This window comes from Henckelia pumila, chromosome 4, assembly GCF_033568475.1.
Source record: "Henckelia pumila isolate YLH828 chromosome 4, ASM3356847v2, whole genome shotgun sequence".
Taxonomy (NCBI): domain Eukaryota; kingdom Viridiplantae; phylum Streptophyta; class Magnoliopsida; order Lamiales; family Gesneriaceae; genus Henckelia; species Henckelia pumila.
In genome coordinates, this window is record NC_133123.1 from 208,993,657 (window position 1) to 209,013,027 (window position 19,371).

At 34.1% G+C, this 19,371-nt stretch overlaps 3 protein-coding genes across 3 annotated transcripts; all 3 read left to right on the forward strand.

Annotated features, from left to right (window-relative positions):
* The first annotated feature begins 1,833 nt into the window (after positions 1-1,833).
* LOC140862693 (uncharacterized) lies at positions 1,834-2,770 on the forward strand. Its single transcript, XM_073265725.1, has 2 exons — positions 1,834-2,164; positions 2,580-2,770. Exons 1-2 carry the CDS (start codon positions 1,834-1,836, stop codon positions 2,768-2,770), a joined length of 522 nt encoding a protein of 173 aa, XP_073121826.1.
* A 2,610-nt stretch (positions 2,771-5,380) lies between these two features.
* Positions 5,381-9,054, forward strand: LOC140862694 (uncharacterized). The gene is made up of 5 exons (XM_073265726.1): positions 5,381-5,650; positions 6,173-6,553; positions 6,648-7,004; positions 7,171-7,561; positions 8,993-9,054. The coding sequence occupies exons 1-5, from the start codon at positions 5,381-5,383 to the stop codon at positions 9,052-9,054; spliced, it is 1,461 nt and encodes a 486-aa protein (XP_073121827.1).
* Positions 9,055-13,196: 4,142 nt separating this feature from the next.
* LOC140862695 (uncharacterized) lies at positions 13,197-14,039 on the forward strand. Its single transcript, XM_073265727.1, has one exon. It carries the CDS (start codon positions 13,197-13,199, stop codon positions 14,037-14,039), a length of 843 nt encoding a protein of 280 aa, XP_073121828.1.
* Positions 14,040-19,371: the final 5,332 nt, after the last annotated feature.

The following is a 19,371-nucleotide window of genomic DNA, read 5'->3' on the forward strand; positions in this document are numbered from 1 at the left end:
CTATTTTTGTTTCATTTTGTTCCAATTTTTGTTCAGTTTGCTGCATTCGTTTCAGTTGTAATTCATTGTTTTGTTTACGATAAGCATTTCCATGTTGGAAAATCTTAAGAATTTTTTCTTGTCCTACTTTCATTGATTCAATTGTTTGTGACATATATTCATCTTTTTTCTTTTTCAATTTGGATTTTTTCACTCCAAGTGGTCGCTGTGATGAACTACCACCACTATTTTCATCACTTAAGTTAATCTGAGATGTTGATAATCGAGTGGACGCTGTTTGGGGGAATCTGTTGCTTTTGTGTCTGATTGTGGAGATTCGAAAAATTCAATAACTCTTCGAATTGGTGTCCGTGACGGGTTAGGTGAAGCTGTAAATTTCTCCATATCTTTCATAATACTTAAAATCTTTCTTGAAATTAGCATCCTGTTTCATTAACTCTTTCGCACAGATTATCTATACATGAAATTAAAGTAAAGATAAATATAATAAAGTAATTATAGTAATATATAAGTGTAGAAATGCCATGACATAAAACTCACAATATCCATTTCTGAAGCACCGCTTGGATGGAGTAGTTCAACTTGTTGGATGCATGCTCTTAATTTACTAATTGTTGATAATATGAACCCCATACGAGATTGCACAGATATTTTGTTGCGAACTTCTGTAATGTCGGGTGCTCTGGAATTGTTGTAGCTTTGCTCGACACGATCCCAGAATTGATTTCGCGATTGGTTTATGCCTATGATAGGATCTTCGAAAATGTCATGATAAACATGACAAAGGTGTATATCTTCTTGAAATGAATAAGAAGCAGATCGTGCATTCGTAGCCATTGAAAGTAAAATATGTTAAGAGATAAGAAATGGAAATGGTGAATCGAAAATAAATTAGGTCGTATCAATTTATTGAAGCAAGATGATATGAAGTTGATGGTTGTGATTGAATGTAATCTAATCAGAAGGTGTATAAATCAGATCAGATTTCCGAAATATAAGATAAAGATCCTATGATTTCTATCTACATGAAATCTAATCCAACGGTTAATATATATGATCAGATTTTTTGGATATAGGATAAAGATATAAATAAATAAATAAATATTTATGAAATAATTTTAATTTATATATAATTATATTATAAATTTATTGCTACACATATTTTTGTGTACATTATTATATAATATTAAATAATTATATTATAAATTTTTAATAATATTTTAATATAAAGAATATATTAAAAAATATTTTTATATATATAAAAAAGAGAAAAACATAATTGGAGTGGCATTGGTATCCATGCAACAACAACTTCAATGTGCTCTGACAATGTAAAAGATTTATTGGATATAAGATAAAGATCACACGGTTTCGATTAAATGAAATCCAATATGACGGTGTATAAATCGGATTGGATTATTGATGAAGATAATGTTAATAGCTTTAGTTTTGCTATATATGTAAATCATACAGAGAGTTGGATGTCATACGTACCAATTTTCAACTATCAATATACAACATGAATTTTAAAAATTTCCATTTTTTTCATTCAGCATCATCCAGCTCATCTGATGAAATTGATTCACATATACAAGATCACATTGAGCCCATTAATGAAACAGAAAATTTATAAGGGAGCCTAGCCACCAATAACACAATTTTAGCAGCTTCATATGCTGAGCAATATGAATTTGAAGTCAAACATGGAGGGTCGATTCCCGGGCATATCGTAATTTGACGTGATAGAGAAATGACTGATCGTAATCTATTCAACGATTATTTCGCTAGAATCCAAGATAAAATGAAGTAATGTTTATGTTTTCGAATGTCACGATGCCTTTTTCTCGTATTGCTGATGCTGTGAAGAATCACGATCACTATTTCACACAATGGGTAAATGGTCTTGGTCGAATTGGACTCTCTACTAATAAAAACATTACAGCTGCAATGCGGATGTTGGCATACGGTACACCTGCGGATGCTGCTAATGAATATATTAAGATAGGAGAATCAACTACAATTCAATGTCTTCAACGTTTTTCTCGAGATATTGTAGAGGTGTTTGCAGAGCGATACCTAAGGTCACCTACCCCCACTAATATTGATAGACTACTGCGTATTAGTGAAAAACGTGGATTTCCTGGAATGTTGGGAAGCTTGGATTGTATGCATTGGAGATGAAAAAATTGTCCAACATCATGGGCAGGACAATATGCAGGCCATAGTGGTTCTCTGACCATTATTTTAGAAGCAGTTTCTGATTATGATCTATGGATATGGCATGCATGTTTTTCTATGCCGGGGTCTAACAATGACATTAATGTTCTCGAGGCATCCAATCTATTTTCAAATCTTGCACAAGGCATCGCTCCCCCGGCAAACTACTTTATTGGGGGAAAAAAGTATCATCTAGGATATTACTTAGCTGATGGTATATATCCTAAATGGTCAACTCTTGTGCAAACTATTCATGATCCACGTGGTCCCAAAAAAAAAATATTTTTCAATGAAACAAGAATCGTGTAGAAAAGACGTTGAACGCGCATTTGGAGTACTTCAATCACAATTTGCAATTGTAGCATCTCCAGCACGTGCTTGGCAGAAGCAACTGTTGCATGATATAATAACTGCATGTATTATAATGCACAACATGATCATCGAGGATGAGCGTGACTTGGATACACCAATACAAGATGCGATGGAAGCTCCGACTCCGAATGTGGAAGTGGTTTCAGATCAAAATATAAGATTTCAAGAATTTCTTGCTTGATATAAAAAAGTAAGAGATAGAGAGGCTCACATCGCATTACGAGATGCACTAATTGACCATTTATGGGATTTATATAGTAATTCGATTAATTAAAACTTACTCATTTATGTTTAGTTTCTATTTTGTGAGCATCATTTTAATATTTTTTGTATTCTCGTAATTTATCTTCAGATTATTTTTATGTGTGATTGTAATTATTAATGAAGTTTAATGATTTAAAATAAAATTAAAAATCATAAAATAAATAATAAGTTTAAATATTAAAATAAATAAAATTAAATATTTTAATAATTCTTAATATATTTAGTTAAAATTTTTAATTCGTTAATATTTCTAATGTGTATTTATATAGAAATTATTATTTAGATATTAATGATATTTAATTATTATGTTAAAAATATTTGGTGGAATGAATTAGTTGTTCTGAATAAAATAATAAAAAATATTTCGAGAATATTTTTTTTAGTGTATAGTTTAGAGTTAATGGGTTGGAGATGATTTTTGTATTTGGTGTAGGAATTACACTATCTTGAAGTTAGTGTTACATCAAGATAGCGTAATGGGTTGGAGATGGCCTTTAGACACCTCCAACCCAACAATATGTTGGCGTAAAACACCAACATAGTGTTGGGTTTCTTCTCCAACCTAGCACTATTTCTAGCGCTAGGTTGGCGTATTGAAAGAGTATTGCACCAAATTCGGTGGAGCACTGTTGCAATAGTGTAAGCTTTTTCTTCTTTTTTTTCCCCTTTTTTTTCTTTAAAAAAAATAATATGGTTTGTTCTTCTTTTATTTTATACCTTTTTTTTAATTTCTATGCCTTTACCATTACAGTTTATTTGTTGTAATTATTAATTATAAGATATTTTGATTTAAAATTTGAATAATCTTATCATATTTTTAATAAATGTATAATTAATTTTTTTAAAAAATTGTTTATTGATAACCACATTACTTAATTATTATTTTATAATACAATATTAATTAATAAATATGTAAATTATTGTCTTTATAAATATTTATGAAATAAATTAGTTAAAAATTTATTTGGTAATAAATAAGTAAATTTAAGTTTTGAATTATATTATTAGGTGAATAAAATAATAAAAGTTTAATTTGATAATTATGAATGTTGTATGTAATTGTTTTTAATATTATTTTTTTATGTGTAATGTATTTTAATAATAATTTTAATTCTTTAAATTATGTAACTTTAATTTAATTAATTAACATCGAATAGAAAAATACAATTTTGAGAAAAAAAAATTAAGATTACAAACAATAAATTTATTTAAAATCAATGATAATGATACAAAATTAAATAAACAAACATAACAAAACATTAAATTTTTGAAAATCATAATACAATACATCATAAAATTAAATAAAATAATCTAACCAACACTTAAAATCAAAGATAACGATATAACATAAACTTAAACAAGATAATAAACAACAAATTATTAAAAATCACACCACAATACAAAAAAATACATTGGATGAAGCATTAATGAAACTTTAAAAAGGCGGTAAGCTAGATCCGGATCCTCCAATGTCTCCAAAATATTTACCATAGTTGAGACTATGACGTGCACATTTTCTTTCTTCCCTCTCATTCAAAATTCTTGATTGTTCGGCCCGAAAAGTTTCACGCAAAGATCGATCTTGAATAGAGTTGAGATCTATTACTAAAATTTTGTTTTCTTCTTGAAACCGAGTCAGATCCAACATTTGTCGATTTTGTTCTATTTTTGTTTCATTTTGTTCTAATTTTCGTTCAGTTTGCTCCATCCGTTTCAATTGTAATTCATTGTTTTGTTCACGATAAGAATTTCTATGTTGGATAACTCGAGAACTTTTGCTTGTCCTAATTTCATTGATCCAAAATTTTTGGTTTTCAAGGAAATTGATTTTTCACACAAGTATGACGCATTGACTTCCTGTGATAAATGTTAACAAATCGTTTTAAGAATCATGTGAGACTTGAAAATCTATGTTCTTATCTTTATCATTCTTTTGTGATTCCAAATCCATCTCGAAGGTGCGAAGGAACTCATCAAGTCATCATATCCAAGTTTAGATGTGTCTTTTGATTCATCACTTGCACAAATCTTGATGTTAAAATGTTTCGAAAGTGAACTAAGGACTTTGCTAACAAGTCTTTCATTTGAAGTTGGATCTCCAAGGTTGTATGCTTCATTGGATTCCTCAACCGACGATCATACTCCATGATTGTCTCGTTTTCTTCTATCCTCAAGCTTTCAAACTTAGATCAGCAATCTAACTATAGTGACCCAACCCGGATCACCTTCCAAATAGAACTTTAAGCATGTGATTAACTGAAGTAGATAAACAACATCAAATATGTTAGAGTAGGTGTCTGTCGAGCCAAGTGTTGGCCGATGGTCCTTCTAATAAATCTTGTATGACAATATTTATTTTAATAATATTTGAATTAATTAATTTGGCACATCTTTAACTATATACTCAACTCATGCTAGTTGCATAGATAAAACCCTTGGACAAGAGTTGTTGGATAAGGGGTTTATCAGACCGAGTGTATCGCCATGGGGTGCACCAGTGTTGTTTGTCAAGAAGAAAGTTGGGTCTATGAGGCGGTGCATCGACTACAGAGAACTGAACAGAGTTACCATGAAGAACAGATATCCCTTGCCCAGGATAGATGTTATGTTCGACCAATTTCAGGGAGCAGTGGTGTTCTCTAAAATTGATCTACGATCAGGCTACCACCAACTGAAGGTGAAGGATGAGGACGTGCAGAAAACAACATTCAGGACTCGCTATGGCCACTATGAGTTCTTCGTAATGTCGTTTGGGTTGACTAATGCACCAGCAGTGTTCATGGATCTAATGAACATGGTGTTTCAACCTTTCTTAGATCAGTTTTTCATAGTTTTTATAGATGACATATTGATCTATTCTCGCAGTCTTGAGGAGCATCGTCAACACTTGTTTATAGTATTGCATATTCTGAAAAAGAAACAGTTGTATGCTAAGTTCAGTAAGTGTGAATTTTGGCTAGAGCAGATCTCATTTTTGGTGTATATATTTTTCAGCGAAGGGGATTGAGGTTGATCCGTCTAAGGTCGAAGCAGTTTGGAATTTGGTTGCTCCAAAGAATGCTATATAAATACGGAGTTTCTTGGGTTTAGCTGGCTACTACAGGTGGTTTATTCAAGATTTATCTAATATAGATCTACCATTGACATCTTTAACCGAGAATGGTGTGAAGTTTGTTTGGTCAGAGCAGTGTGAGAAAAGCTTCGCAGAGTTGAAGGAAATATTGATGTCAGTGCCAGTGCTAGAAATTTCAGAGGGCACAGGTCTTTTTGTGGTTTACACCGATGTTCTAAGAGTGGATTAGGGGCTGTTTTTATGCAGGATGATAAAGTGATAGCTTATGCATCTCGACAGATGAAGTTCCATGAGAAAAACTACCCGACTCATGATCTTGCGTTGGCTGCGGTTGTTTTTTCTTTGAAGCTGTGGAGAAACTATTTGTATGGTGAGAAGTGCCATATTTTCACCGACCACAAGATTATCAAGTACTTTTTCACTCAAAAGGAGTTGAATATGAGGCAGAGACGCTGGCTGGAACTAGTAAAGGGCTACAACTATGACACTAGCTACCATACAGGTAAGGCTAATGTAGTAGCAGATGCGTTGAGTCGCAATTCTGCGGCATTGAACCGGTTGACAGTTCAACAAGAATTAATTTCAGATTTTGAGCGGATGAATTTGGAGGTATCCGAACCAATGGAGGTATGCACTCTATCAGCCTTAACAGTGATACCAAGTTTGCTTAACGAAGTCAGTGCATTTTCTCCCAATGAGGAATAATTTCTCGATGAATCAGTATGCAGAGCTGTATATTCGAGAAATTGTCAGATTGCATAGAATTCCAGCGAGAATAGTATCTGACAGAGATCCCAAGTTCACATCAAATTTTTGGGGAAGTTTACATGGAGGATTGGGAACGAAGTTGGTTTTCAGTACAGCATTCCACCCACAGACAGATGGTCAGTTAGAACGAGTAAATCAGATACTCAAAGACATGTTGAGGGCTTGTATGATCGACTTTGGAGGTAATTGGGAATCGAAATTACCTTTAGTGGAGGTCATCTACAACAATAGTTATCAAACAACTATTAGCATGGCTCCATATGAGGAATTTTATGGAAGAAGATGTAGAACTCCTTTACACTGGGATGAAGTTCGAGAGAGATTTTTTTTTGGGGCCAGAGATAGTGACTCAGACAGTAGATGTAATAGCCAAGATCAGAGACAAAATGTTGACAGCTCAAAGTCAACAAAAAATTTATGCCGATCAGCGGCGTAGAGATTTGGAGTTTGAAGTATGTGACCATGTATTTTTGAAGGTGTCACCATGGAAGGGTGTTATGAGATTTGGAAATAGAGGTAAATTGAGTCCAAGATATATAGGATCTTTCGAGATCCTAGAGAAAGTTGGGGCTCGAGCTTACCGAGTAGCTCTACCGCCAAACTTGGAGGGTGTACACAATGTCTTCCATATCTCCATGCTAAGGAAGTATATGGCGAATCCTTCCCATGATATTTGTCATGATCCAGTGGAATGGACACCAGACTTGTCCTATGAGGAGATGTCTGTTCAAATCTTGGATAGACAAGTTCGTAGGTTGAGGAACAGAGAGATCCCAATGGTGAAAGTCATATGGCGTAACCAGTTGGTTGAGGAAGCTACCTGGGAAACCAAGCAGGGTATGCGAGCACGCTATTCTGAGTTGTTTGGTAAGTCTAATTTCGAGCACGAAATTTTTTTAAGGAGGGTAGAGTTGTAAGGTCCAAAAAGTCCACTAGCTTAATCACGATAAATTAATTAAATTATATGATTTAATGCATGTTATTTAGAATAATTAATTGTTATGTTTAATTATGTGAATTAAATGTGAATTATTTAAAGCTTGAAATTTTAGGTGATGTGATGTGATTTTTAAAGTTTTCACATTTGTATTTAATTTTCGGTTGTAGAGATGAGTCTAGCCATGAAACGAGTTATGAATAGTATTTTAACTAAAGTTTAACTGGATGCAGTGTATTTTATTTATTGAGAGAGTAAAATTTTAAAATATTTTCAAGTGTAATTAATGGGCCGTGATGGAGCCCATTAGTCACAAAAGAAATAAGCGTTCAGAATTTTATTCTGAATTCTCATTTTTGAACGCTCTCTAATTTCTCTCAAAAGCTCTCTCGCTCAAACACTGCGATCTCAAGGCTAAGGTTCTTTGAGTTCTCAAGGCTAGATCGTCCTATCGCTCAGGTTAATTCCAATAAATCAATTCAGGCAAGTTTTTACTGTTTTGAAACTCATTCAAGACTATATCTATTTTGAAGTTGTAACCCTAAGTGGTTTGTATGATGATTGATGCATGTTTCTTTGTAAAGTTCATGATGTATGATGTTTAAACGTGAAGCGTGAGATGTTTCTAATGTCTTGGGTGTAGATGTATTGAGGTTTGATGGGTTTTGAAGTTAAGATACAGAAATTTTTATATGATATGGTGTTTTTGTAATTTTTGAATCAAACTTTTGATGTTGGTTTTTTTGGGGCAAACTTCTTTTCAAGTTTTGAAGCTTTCATGTCTAGAAACGATTTCTTTTCAAATGTCAATATTTTTGGGTGAAGAAGAATCGTTTCAAGTTGAGAAAATCAGGTAGAAAAGGATCAAAAATTTGTCGCCAGGGATTTTTGGTAGACTGCCTCTCGCTCGAGCGCATAAAGGTGCTCCCGAGCGAGAGACATGCCTCGCTCGAGCGGGTACTTTGTGCGCCCGAGCGAGCAGGGTTCTGCCTCAAATTTTTGAGTTGAATCATTTCAAGTCTGTAATCCAATTTTAAGATCTTTTAAGCTCTTTTAAATGTTTTTAAGACATTGTATGGGGAAAAGTTTCAAAATAGATTGTTCGAGACGGACGGAACGGCTCACGTGGATCGGTTAAACTATGTATCGCATGATTATGTGATTTTCTCATGAAAGCTATTTCTCATGAAATTTTTTGAAGCAGTTCACGCATGAAGTTAACACGAAAAGTTTTAAAAGCATGATTTTATGAAGTTTCGAGATGCATAACAATGACATGATATGTTATGATATGATAAGATGAATGTTATGTGGCATGGAAAACATTTTGATGGTTTATGCGTATTGTGGTGATTACACAGGGAGCGCACTTTGGGATGAGCTCCGGAGCGGCTATCCAAAGAATGGAAGTTTACAGGCGTAATGTCATATGCTTGTTGTACAACATGAACCTATGAATGACTTTTTATGACGGTTACCACAGTTCACATATTTCATCACCCCTAAATGTTTATGATTGGCTTTATGGTGATGCATTTATGTTACGTTTAGCAAGAAATTTTTATGATAACGTTTTCTCTTTTAAGTTTACGAAAGAAATCCTTTTATTGCATTTTCCTTGCTGAGTTTTTAGATTCACTATACTTGAATGGTGCATGTAACGACGATGTTGATGCATTCATTGATGATTATGTGAGCAGACATAAAGAAGAGGAAGGGGTCGGTCCAGCGGGCGATGCATGAATGCGAGTTTTTATGAATGAGAATAGTTTAAACAAATTTTTATGTTTGACGGGAAAACAAGTTTAATTATTTCTGTAAAGGTCATTTTCGGCAAAGTTTTTTGAATGTTATTTTCTATTATTTTGTGCACTTTTATTACTCTTATTTAATAAAGATATTATGCTTCCGCGAAGTTTTAAATTGTACTATAATTTTGATTATGAAGTATGTATGTTGAGTAATGCTTCAATAAGGATTGGGACGTTACAATCTCAAACAGTACTTTCGTACCTCAAATACTCAACAGATAGACAACTCCTGCTCTACTGTAAAAGCCTATAATCATGAGATTACTATATCACTAAACAACATCTAAAAGCTTTAACTAAGCTAATAGATACTCCCTAACTATTTATAGGATCTAGGTTATACCTTCGTCCGTCTTCAGTCCGTTGATGTCGAATGCCCCAGAACTTGGGCATAACTCCGCTACGACTTTCGGACGCCTTGCCAAGACTCGCCCATAGCCAATGAAGGCTGGAAAATCCCTAAACCTATCAAAGAGTCGAGAGAGAGAGCTGGTGAATTGGCAAGAAAATGTGATCTCGGATGCCCTATTTATAGGCGAAGATCGGACAATCCGATCCTGCATGCATGGCCATGTGTCTAAAAGCCCTGATCGGATGATCCCAACTCCTCTTTGGACGATTCGATCTCTTGCATGCAAGACCATGTGTCTTGATCTACGACACCTGTTGTGCCACATCTTCGGACGATCCGATCCTGCATGCATGGCCATGTGTCTAAAAGCCCTGATCGGATGATCCCAACTCCTCTTCGGACGATTCGATCTCTTGCATGCAAGACCATGTGTCTTGATCTATGACACCTGTTGTGCCACATCTTCGGACGATCCGATCTAGCACTTCGGATGATCCGATCTAAGCCACGTGTCAATCTCAACTTGACAACACATCGGACACCTAACTGCTTGGATCCGAACGCTCCGATCTTGGGATCGGATCGCCTGAACTCATCCCACCTTCCAAACTGCTTCGCTGCATCTGAACTCCGCATCTTCGGAGCTTCCAAACTGGGTTCAGACCATCCGAACTCACCCGAGTTCAATTTTCTAAATTTAATATTAATTCCAAATTAATACCTTAATCTATATTTAACTATTATTAAGCATTTAATCTTGTAAAATTGGATCGGGTTACTACATAAACGAGGAAGGAAGAAGCTGAAAGAAGTGAGAATAGCTAGCCCACTTTTGGCAATAAAACATGGAATTTTTATTTCTTTCCCATTGGGCCACCGGGCTAAAGTAAATCTAGCCCAATTATAAAACATAAAAAATTTTAAAATAAATTGTGCCACCTTTCACTCTTGCCCGACGCCACTCACTTTGATTTGTGATTATGGTAACAACCTACGAAGTTCGTTCTTCGGAACTATTCGAATATTAATCCGATCACCCGAATCTCCATAGATTACCAATATTTTCTCCAATCAGTCAGCATCAATTTTTGTTACATCACTAGTTGAATTTCCTGTTGCTGAATATATGCAAAGATTTACTCTTAAATTTTAAATAGTTAATTTAAAGTCACGCTCATCTTCAGTCTTCATTATTGTTGAAAAACAAATTTGTTTACATCTCAAGCATTTTGCCTTCACAAAATTCCACGACAATTCATCGATGAGTACTTATCACTCATCTATATCTATGATCCCAATTTTGAGACAAATATATGATTCGAAATCCAATTATATAAATGCCTCGCCAACTAAAATCAAATAATAAATAAATAAAATTCTACTACAATTCCAAATTTATAGTAGTTATCAATTTTTTTATCATTACTTTTCGTGTATGAAACTGATTATATCTTTATATCTGAAGTTGAGACTGAAATTTTTAGTGAAATTTAATTTTGAACTTTAATTAATCAATGTAATCTAAAGTATAAAATAAATTAATATTCTTATATTGATTCGTTAAAGAACTTACTAAAAGTTCTGATTGATAAGAAGCACGAGTGCCTAATATATTCGCAATTAGGAAAGTCGATAGATCGAGTTTCAGACTCAATCTGTTACAATTTTGAAAATTGATATACACGAGACCTGCCCGAAAGTTAACGGTTCTACATAATAAATCAATTAAAATAACGGGAAATTTGATAAAAATACCTCTGTTTAGTTATAGATTAGAAATCAGTCCCTACTTAAATTTTTTTGGTATCTAATACCTGACACATATTAAATCTAATTTTAAACTAACTATACAAACTTATTTCTTCTTTAATTTTTTATTATTAATAAAAGTAATATTTTTATTTCTAAAATCCCATTCCCAATTCCCAAATCCCTCGTTTCTCATCTTCAGGGATTTCTCATCTTCTCCAATCTTCCATCTTCATCAACTCCTTGTGTCTCCGATCTCCCTCTATCGATGTCTCGCCTCATCCCCCATCTCTGTCTGACCTATTCTCCAACTGGAACTTTCTATTGACTCCCTTTCCCCATACAAAAACCTCAATCACGAGTCATGCCTCTTCTTCCTCTCTCGTCGTCTCGCCGGTTGGCGACGCACTCGAGTTTTGTGTAGTTTGAAATTTGAAGGCCATTCTCTTTTGAAGCTGGAGTAATGTGAAGGGGTTTACGAACTGTAAGGAATTGTGTAAGGAAGCACCGTCGACTCCTTCACGGCCAAACAAACGACTTCTATCCCTCACGGCCACTCCCTCACTCACCAACAAAAGGACTTCGATTTAAAGTTTGTCCATTCTATTCTTCGTGTTATTGGAACTATGAAATTTGATTGTGTAATTTGTGTATAATGTATTTATCTTTTTATGCAATTGTACACATTTTCCATTTTTTTGTGAGTTTCATTGGTTTAATAATTATTTTAATAATTTTATGGTTAATTGATTTTTACCTGGAACAAAAAAAAAAAAAAAAGAGATGCTCCTCTTGCGATGGAACATTGTGTGATCACTGGTTCATGAAAGTATGATTGTCTGTCCTGTTTCTGCTACACTTTTCCATGACATGTGTTTGTGTTTGTCGCTTAACTTTGTGGTTATGTTTACAAACCTTAAATCTTTGTTTTTCTTTGGGAAATCATATCCTGTCCTGACTCAATCACCCTTTGACCGTGCTAAATCGATGAAATTATATTTTTATTTTTTGGAAATTCACGGCCATTTTATTGATGGAAGCCGGATCCGAAAGTGCAATTTTTTCATATCTTGGAAGCTGCCGCTACATCAATAGTATGTATTTAATTGATTTCAATTCCCAATGGTATCACTCTATCAGAAATATTCCAGAGTTTAGGACAAAAATGTGATGCTATTAATCCTGAATTTCTGATCTTGCAATACATAGCACCCCATGAGAAGATTTTAGTGTCCTTGAACGAAGATGATGATGTCCGAAACATGATAAACCTTCATAGTTGTTTGAAATTAAATATGAACAACCTAAGAGCGGTTCGAAAAGATTATCGCAGTCAGGGTAACAAAAATGTTGAAAGGTAACTTTTTTTATTTTTTCCAAGTTTTAGAATTTGCAAAGTTGATAAATTCTTTCTCACTAATTTTTTTTAAAAAAATTATGGTGCACCACGTACATTAATTATTATTGTACCACAAATTTCATATACACTTTTATAATTTTCAGAAGTTGAAAAAGTTAATTAAATATTGATTTTATTATCCATTGTGTATATTAGTTAATTAATGAATGTGTCAAGAGTTTGTAGTTAAAGTTAAATTGTCATTAAATGAATATTGATTTTGTTGCTTATGTATTCTATTGATTTGTTTTAAAATGATAAGTTTTGATTTCGATGATGAAATTTGTTCGGACGGAGGCCACGAACTTGAAGTTAGCACTTTAAACAATTCTATTGATTCTTGGATCCATTGGATGCGTGGTGTTGACCAAATATTTAAAGATGCCGCAGAATTCAGGATATATCATAAAAACTATGATGTTGCCACTCGAAGATCTTTTATTTACAAGAAAAATGTTCATGATAAGATCTCAGTTGTTTGCAATGAAAAAAATTGTGAATGGAAAATTTATGCCTCCAGACATCAATCGGACAATTCTTTCGGCATAAGAAAGTGCAATCTAAGTCATAGTTGTGGGGAAGACAATTTGCGGACGAGAGGTCATCCTAAAGCTTATTCATCTTGGGTAGCTAACATTGTGAAAGACAAGTTAAGAGGAGAACCATCATATCACCCATGTATGATGATGAAGGACATTCAAAGAGATTTTGATTTAGAACTTCAGTATCATAAAGTTTGGGCGGAAAAAGAGATGACAATGCATGATATTTATGGAACTGATAAGGGGTCTTATGATAAATTGCGATGGTATTGTCATGTTGTCAAAGAAACAAATACTGAGAGTTTTGTTGAATGTGAAATCGACCCAATGACAAACAAGTTTAGACGATTATTCATATGTTTTCATGCATGTCTTTTTGGTTTTATTAGTGGTTTTCGGCCATTAATATTTTTAGTTGGAACTCAAATAAAGAACAAATACAAGGGATGCTTATTAGTCGATGTGGACAAGGATGCAAATGATGATATTTTTACACTGGCATATGCAATTGTCGATGCAGAGAACGATTGTAATTGGGAATGGTTTTGCTATTAGTTGAAACATGTCTTAGCATCCCAATATATCATGATATATCGTAACTACACTTTCTTCTCTGACCGACATCCAGGATTGATCAAGGCTATTCAATTTGTGTTCCCTAGCAGTCATCATTCGTGTTGTCTGAGACATCTGGTCGATAACTTTGTCAAGCAGGTTTGTCATATGTTGATTTTTTAATATTCTACTAATTTGTTTTGTTTATTTTTTATGAATTGGTAATTATCTATTATTTTTTTAAAATATATTCTTGTAGGTCATGCGTAGGTATCCTCTCCATAACAAAAAAAATCGGTCGTCTGTTTTGAAGAGAACATCGGACACCCCATCAAGACATGAGTTTACTCAACATATAAAAAGTATAACTGACTCGATGCCGCTTGCCCAGGATTTTCTTGTGAGCTCATCCCCAGAAAATTGGGCTAATTCTATATTTTTGGGTGAGCGATGGGGTGTCATTAACAATAATATTGTTAAAAGCTGGAACAATTGGGTAAAACCTGTTCTTTATTTGCCTATCGTTGGTATGGTAGATAATATTCGCATTCAAATAATGACCATGCATGATGCACCAAATGAAAGAGTGGGTGCCCGGTTAGCCAACTTGTGGCTAAGGACTTTTATGACTCTATGTATAAACAATCTTTGTTTAATATAATTTACATTCCTTAATGACATTTTCTTTGTCTTTCTTCATATTGTTATATTGTGATATACTATTATTGTTTTGATAAAGACCTTGAATATACTATAGTGTAAGTAAGATGAGATAGTGAATAAAGAGAGATCACTATTATGAAACACATCTTATAGTCACTGTATATTCTAAACAGTTCCTAGTCAATTGAGCCGTCCGCTAATAAGGATAAGGATCGCTCGAGATTGAGACTAGCATTTGTGATGACAAGTACCATGTTTCATTGGTAATGGACATGGAGATGTTCAAAGCATGCAAATGGATATTCATATGATGAATGATCGAACTACCCTATTCGAACTTTCCAAGTGGCTATCACTTATCGAGTGGATAAAGTCCGCGGTTTTGGTTGTACACCATTAGTCCTTACTACTTGAAACATCATTGAGACTCTATATGCTAGTACTGTACTTTGACTCGTTTACCGACTCTATTGGGGTCATCAGGTGTCGGGATTGGGTACAGTTACGACACATATAGGAGTCGATGCTTTGTTGTCAAGGATTCACCACATACTTGCGAGTGTGGATATCCTATGCGATCTGAGGAGATAATAGTGTGACGAATCTCTGGCCAGAGTACATGATGTGTTTTAGGTTACTCGGTTTTCCTAGTAACACATGCGATGTCACTATTTGATCTCCAAGATGTAATGCATAGTTATCGAATCTCGAACGACTCTCGATGCACCAATGGTTGTTGATTCGATCGGGATATATGGATGAAGGGACCGTACTATATGCTAACCAAAATCTACTGGTTCTTGCAGGCGCTATCAGTGATACCTAGGGAATCATGGGGCGATGTTGCTAGACGCTCTTACCATGATTCGTTGGGCAAGTCGGAAATTGTTGTTCCGAGTCACAAGGAGTTGTGAGCCCACGGCTAGCTGTATCCCTGAACCATTGAGGGTCACACAAGTAATGGATTACTAAATCCCGTTGAGATAGTTAAATTTAAAGAGTTAAATTTAATGAAAGAGAAGTTAGACTTCTTAACTAAAAGGGAGTGGAATTTCCTAAAATGACATAGGGATGGACATTTTTGGAAATCACTGAATTCGGATTCAGAAAAATTATCTTGACTTTAAAAGATGCAGAAATGGTTTCTGTGCACATTGGTAAAATCAGTTTATCAATCGGAGTCACGATGAATTTTATATTAATTTCTATAATAACAGGCTTGGCTTGTTGGGCTTAAGTTATGGATTGTGGGCCCTAAGGAGTTAGAGTCCTAATACAATTATAACTTAATCTAGTCTAGAAATTATCTATAAATACATGTGTAGTGTTCAAAAATCATAAGTTTTAAGTCTTGCAATTTCGAATTACACCTATATTTTCAAGAGGAATTTTCAAAAATCCTCTGCTCCCTTTTGAGATAATTCAGTCTGTAATTTTTGTGAAAAATTACATTCTGAATTGACAGATCAAATCTGTTTATTCTCTTCGATAAACATCTGATTGATTTCTAGTGCAATCAATCAGAGGGTTTTAGTTTTCTATTCGTGGACTTAATTCCGAAGGTTGATCGTGATAGTCATCGGTTCCCGGGATTTACAAAAAGAGCAGATTAAATTTTGTTGGAGTCCATAATCAAGCCTTTGCTTGAATAGGTAAAATATTTAACTGTGTTTATTATTTTACTTACAACAATTTTAATCGTTAGGATTTGATACCCACGATATGGAATCGTTCCATATCGAAAAATAAAATTTTTAAACTTCCGCTGCTCCAGGTATCACATCCGCGTGATCAGAGAACGCGTGTTCCAATACCAAAGACGAGAAAAAACATTGAAGATGACACAAGAATTAAGTCCAAGAAAGGAAAAGGATGTGTCAATTGCATATGGTAAATCTCGAACACTAAAGGTGCATAAGTCTTGTGGAGTTCAGTTTGAGGTTATAAATGGGGATAAAAGTTTTGTTGTGGATTTGAATTCATGTATTTCTTCATGTCGATACTGGCAGATATATGGGCTACCATGCAAGCATGCTTGCGCATGCATAGAATCGAAGTCCCTGTCGGTTTATCAATTCTGTGATGGATATTTTAAGAAAGACATGTACCGCCAAGCTTACAAAGGAATCATTAATCTCATTCCAACATATCCTATAAATTATGGATATGTTGATAGACATACCATTTATGCTCCTACAACCCGCAGCCAGCCAGGACGTCGAAGGACCAAACGAATACCTTCTCAAGTTGAACATCATGTGACAACATGTGGGAGGTGTAATGGGAAATGTCATAATAGAAGATCATGCAAAGAACCAATCCCATGATTGGTTTAGAGAATAAACCAACTATGCAGCCTCCCAAATACTTTTTATCTTTCTTTTTCAGTTTAGAAAATTCAAGATGATCTTCAATTTCATCACACAAAAACCTAAAAGCTGCATCTCTCCAAGCATACTCAAAAAATGTTTCCAAGTTGTCCAAGTATGGGAAAATAAACTTTAGCGTGCCAAAATTACTAATAGGAAAAATTACACTATTAAAAAGCAACAAAGTAAAAATTCTGAAAAAGTCATCAATTTCCTGCCCATTATCTGCCAACTCTAATAACTTCTTAACGATCAGATTTCTATGAACAAATGTCATTCCCTTGAAACAACGTTTAAGGAAGTTAGAACCCAATTTTAAATCGATGTTAACCGGTTGACCAATGTTAGACAAACCTATCACGATCGAGAAATCCCGAGAAGTGAATGACACCATAGTATTGTTTCCAAAACAAAAAAACTACATGTCTCTACTTCAAAGTGTTTAAGCATAGCATGGACTCTTGATGTGCTTATATAAAGCTTTTTGATCTTCAACCAAGGGGAAAGAGGTGATGCCTCTATCCTCTTCAACTGTAATTCACCCATTTTGGGAACAAACTGCTCCATCACATTTAAAAATTTGGTTGGAGAACACCTTGAATAACCTTCTTTTCCGCTCTCTCTGATGTCTCGATCACTAGCATCCATATTTTTTTTAGTCTTTCTCATTTTTAGTTCAAAAAATAATAATTAGTAATAATATGTACAAATATTTCAACACAAATACAATGGTTCAAAAACTTTAGAAGACTGATGAAAGCAACTATCGCTTGTGGACGAACTCAAACAAAAAAAGACATGTAATTACTGGAATCAAGAATGCAAATAGATGTAAAAAACCAGAATCTGCATCCAATTGGCAGTAACAACATAATTCTATTATGTTGTTCACTTTCTAAATGAAGACCCACAAATTCACTTTCACGATTGCATTTCTTCAAGGTAAACACCACATTTCCTCTATTTTGCCACACGGCAATGCAAAATCCCATTTAAAGAATGGAATATATCATGCATTTGGATACGATTGTAAGGACTATTTTTCGTCATAACCTTACATTTCGTATAAATCGATGATAAACATCTGCTGAAAGTTACTCTTAACATTTCTGAAAGGGGTGATTGAGTCAGGACAGGATACGATTTCCCAGAAAAACAAAGATTTAAGGTTTGTAATCAAAACCACAAAGTTAAGCGACAAACACAAACACAGGACATGGAAAAGTGTAGCAAAAACAGGGCAAACAATCACACTTTCACGAACCAATGATCACACAATGTTCCATCGCAAGAGGAGCATCTCTTTTTTTTTTTTTTTTTTTGTTCCAGGTAAAAATCAATTCACCATACAATTATTGAAACAATTATTAAACCAATGAAACTCCCAAAAATGGAAAATGTGTCCAAATTTATAAAAAGATGAATACATTATACACAAATTACACAATCAAATTTCATAGTTCCAATAACACAGAAAATAGAATGGACAAACTTTAAATCGAAGTCCTTTTGTTGGTGAGTGAGGGAGTGGTTGTGAGGGATAGAAGTCGTTTGTTTGGCCGTGAAGGAGTCGACGGTGCTTCCTTACACAATTCCTTACAGTTTGTAAACCCCTTCACATTACTCCAGCTTCAAAAGAGAACGGCCTTCAAATTTCAAACTACACAAGACTCGAGTGGGTCGCCAACCGGCGAGACGACGAGAGAGGAAGAAGAGGCATGACTCGTGATTGAGGTTTTTGTATGGGAAAAGGGAGTCAATAGAAAGTTTCAGTTGGAGAAGAGGCCAGACAGAGATGGGGGATGAGGCAAGACATCGATAGAGGGAGATCGGAGAGACAAGGAGTTGATGAATATGGAAGATTGGAGAAGATGAGAACGAGGGATTTGAGAATGGGGAATTGGGAATGAGATTTTAGAATAAAAATATTACTTTTATTAATAATTAAAAAAATAAAAAATAAGTTTGTATAGGGAGTTTAAAATAAGTTTTAGTCTAGGTCAGGTATCAGATAAAAAAAATTTTAAGTAAGGACTGAATTCTAATCTATAACTTGATAGAGATTTTTTTTTTTCAAATTTCCCCTTAAAATAATCAGACAATTATATTTGTAGTATTTTTTGATGTTTTTTTTTATTTTGAACTGTATTTTTATAATAAAAAAATAAGTCAAAACACTTTCAACGAAATATTATAAAAACTAGCCACGAAGCACACGTGTTGCATGTATATAAAATTTTATTTTTTAAATTGAAATATATATTAGTTTTAAAATATTATTATGGTGAAAATATTTTAGA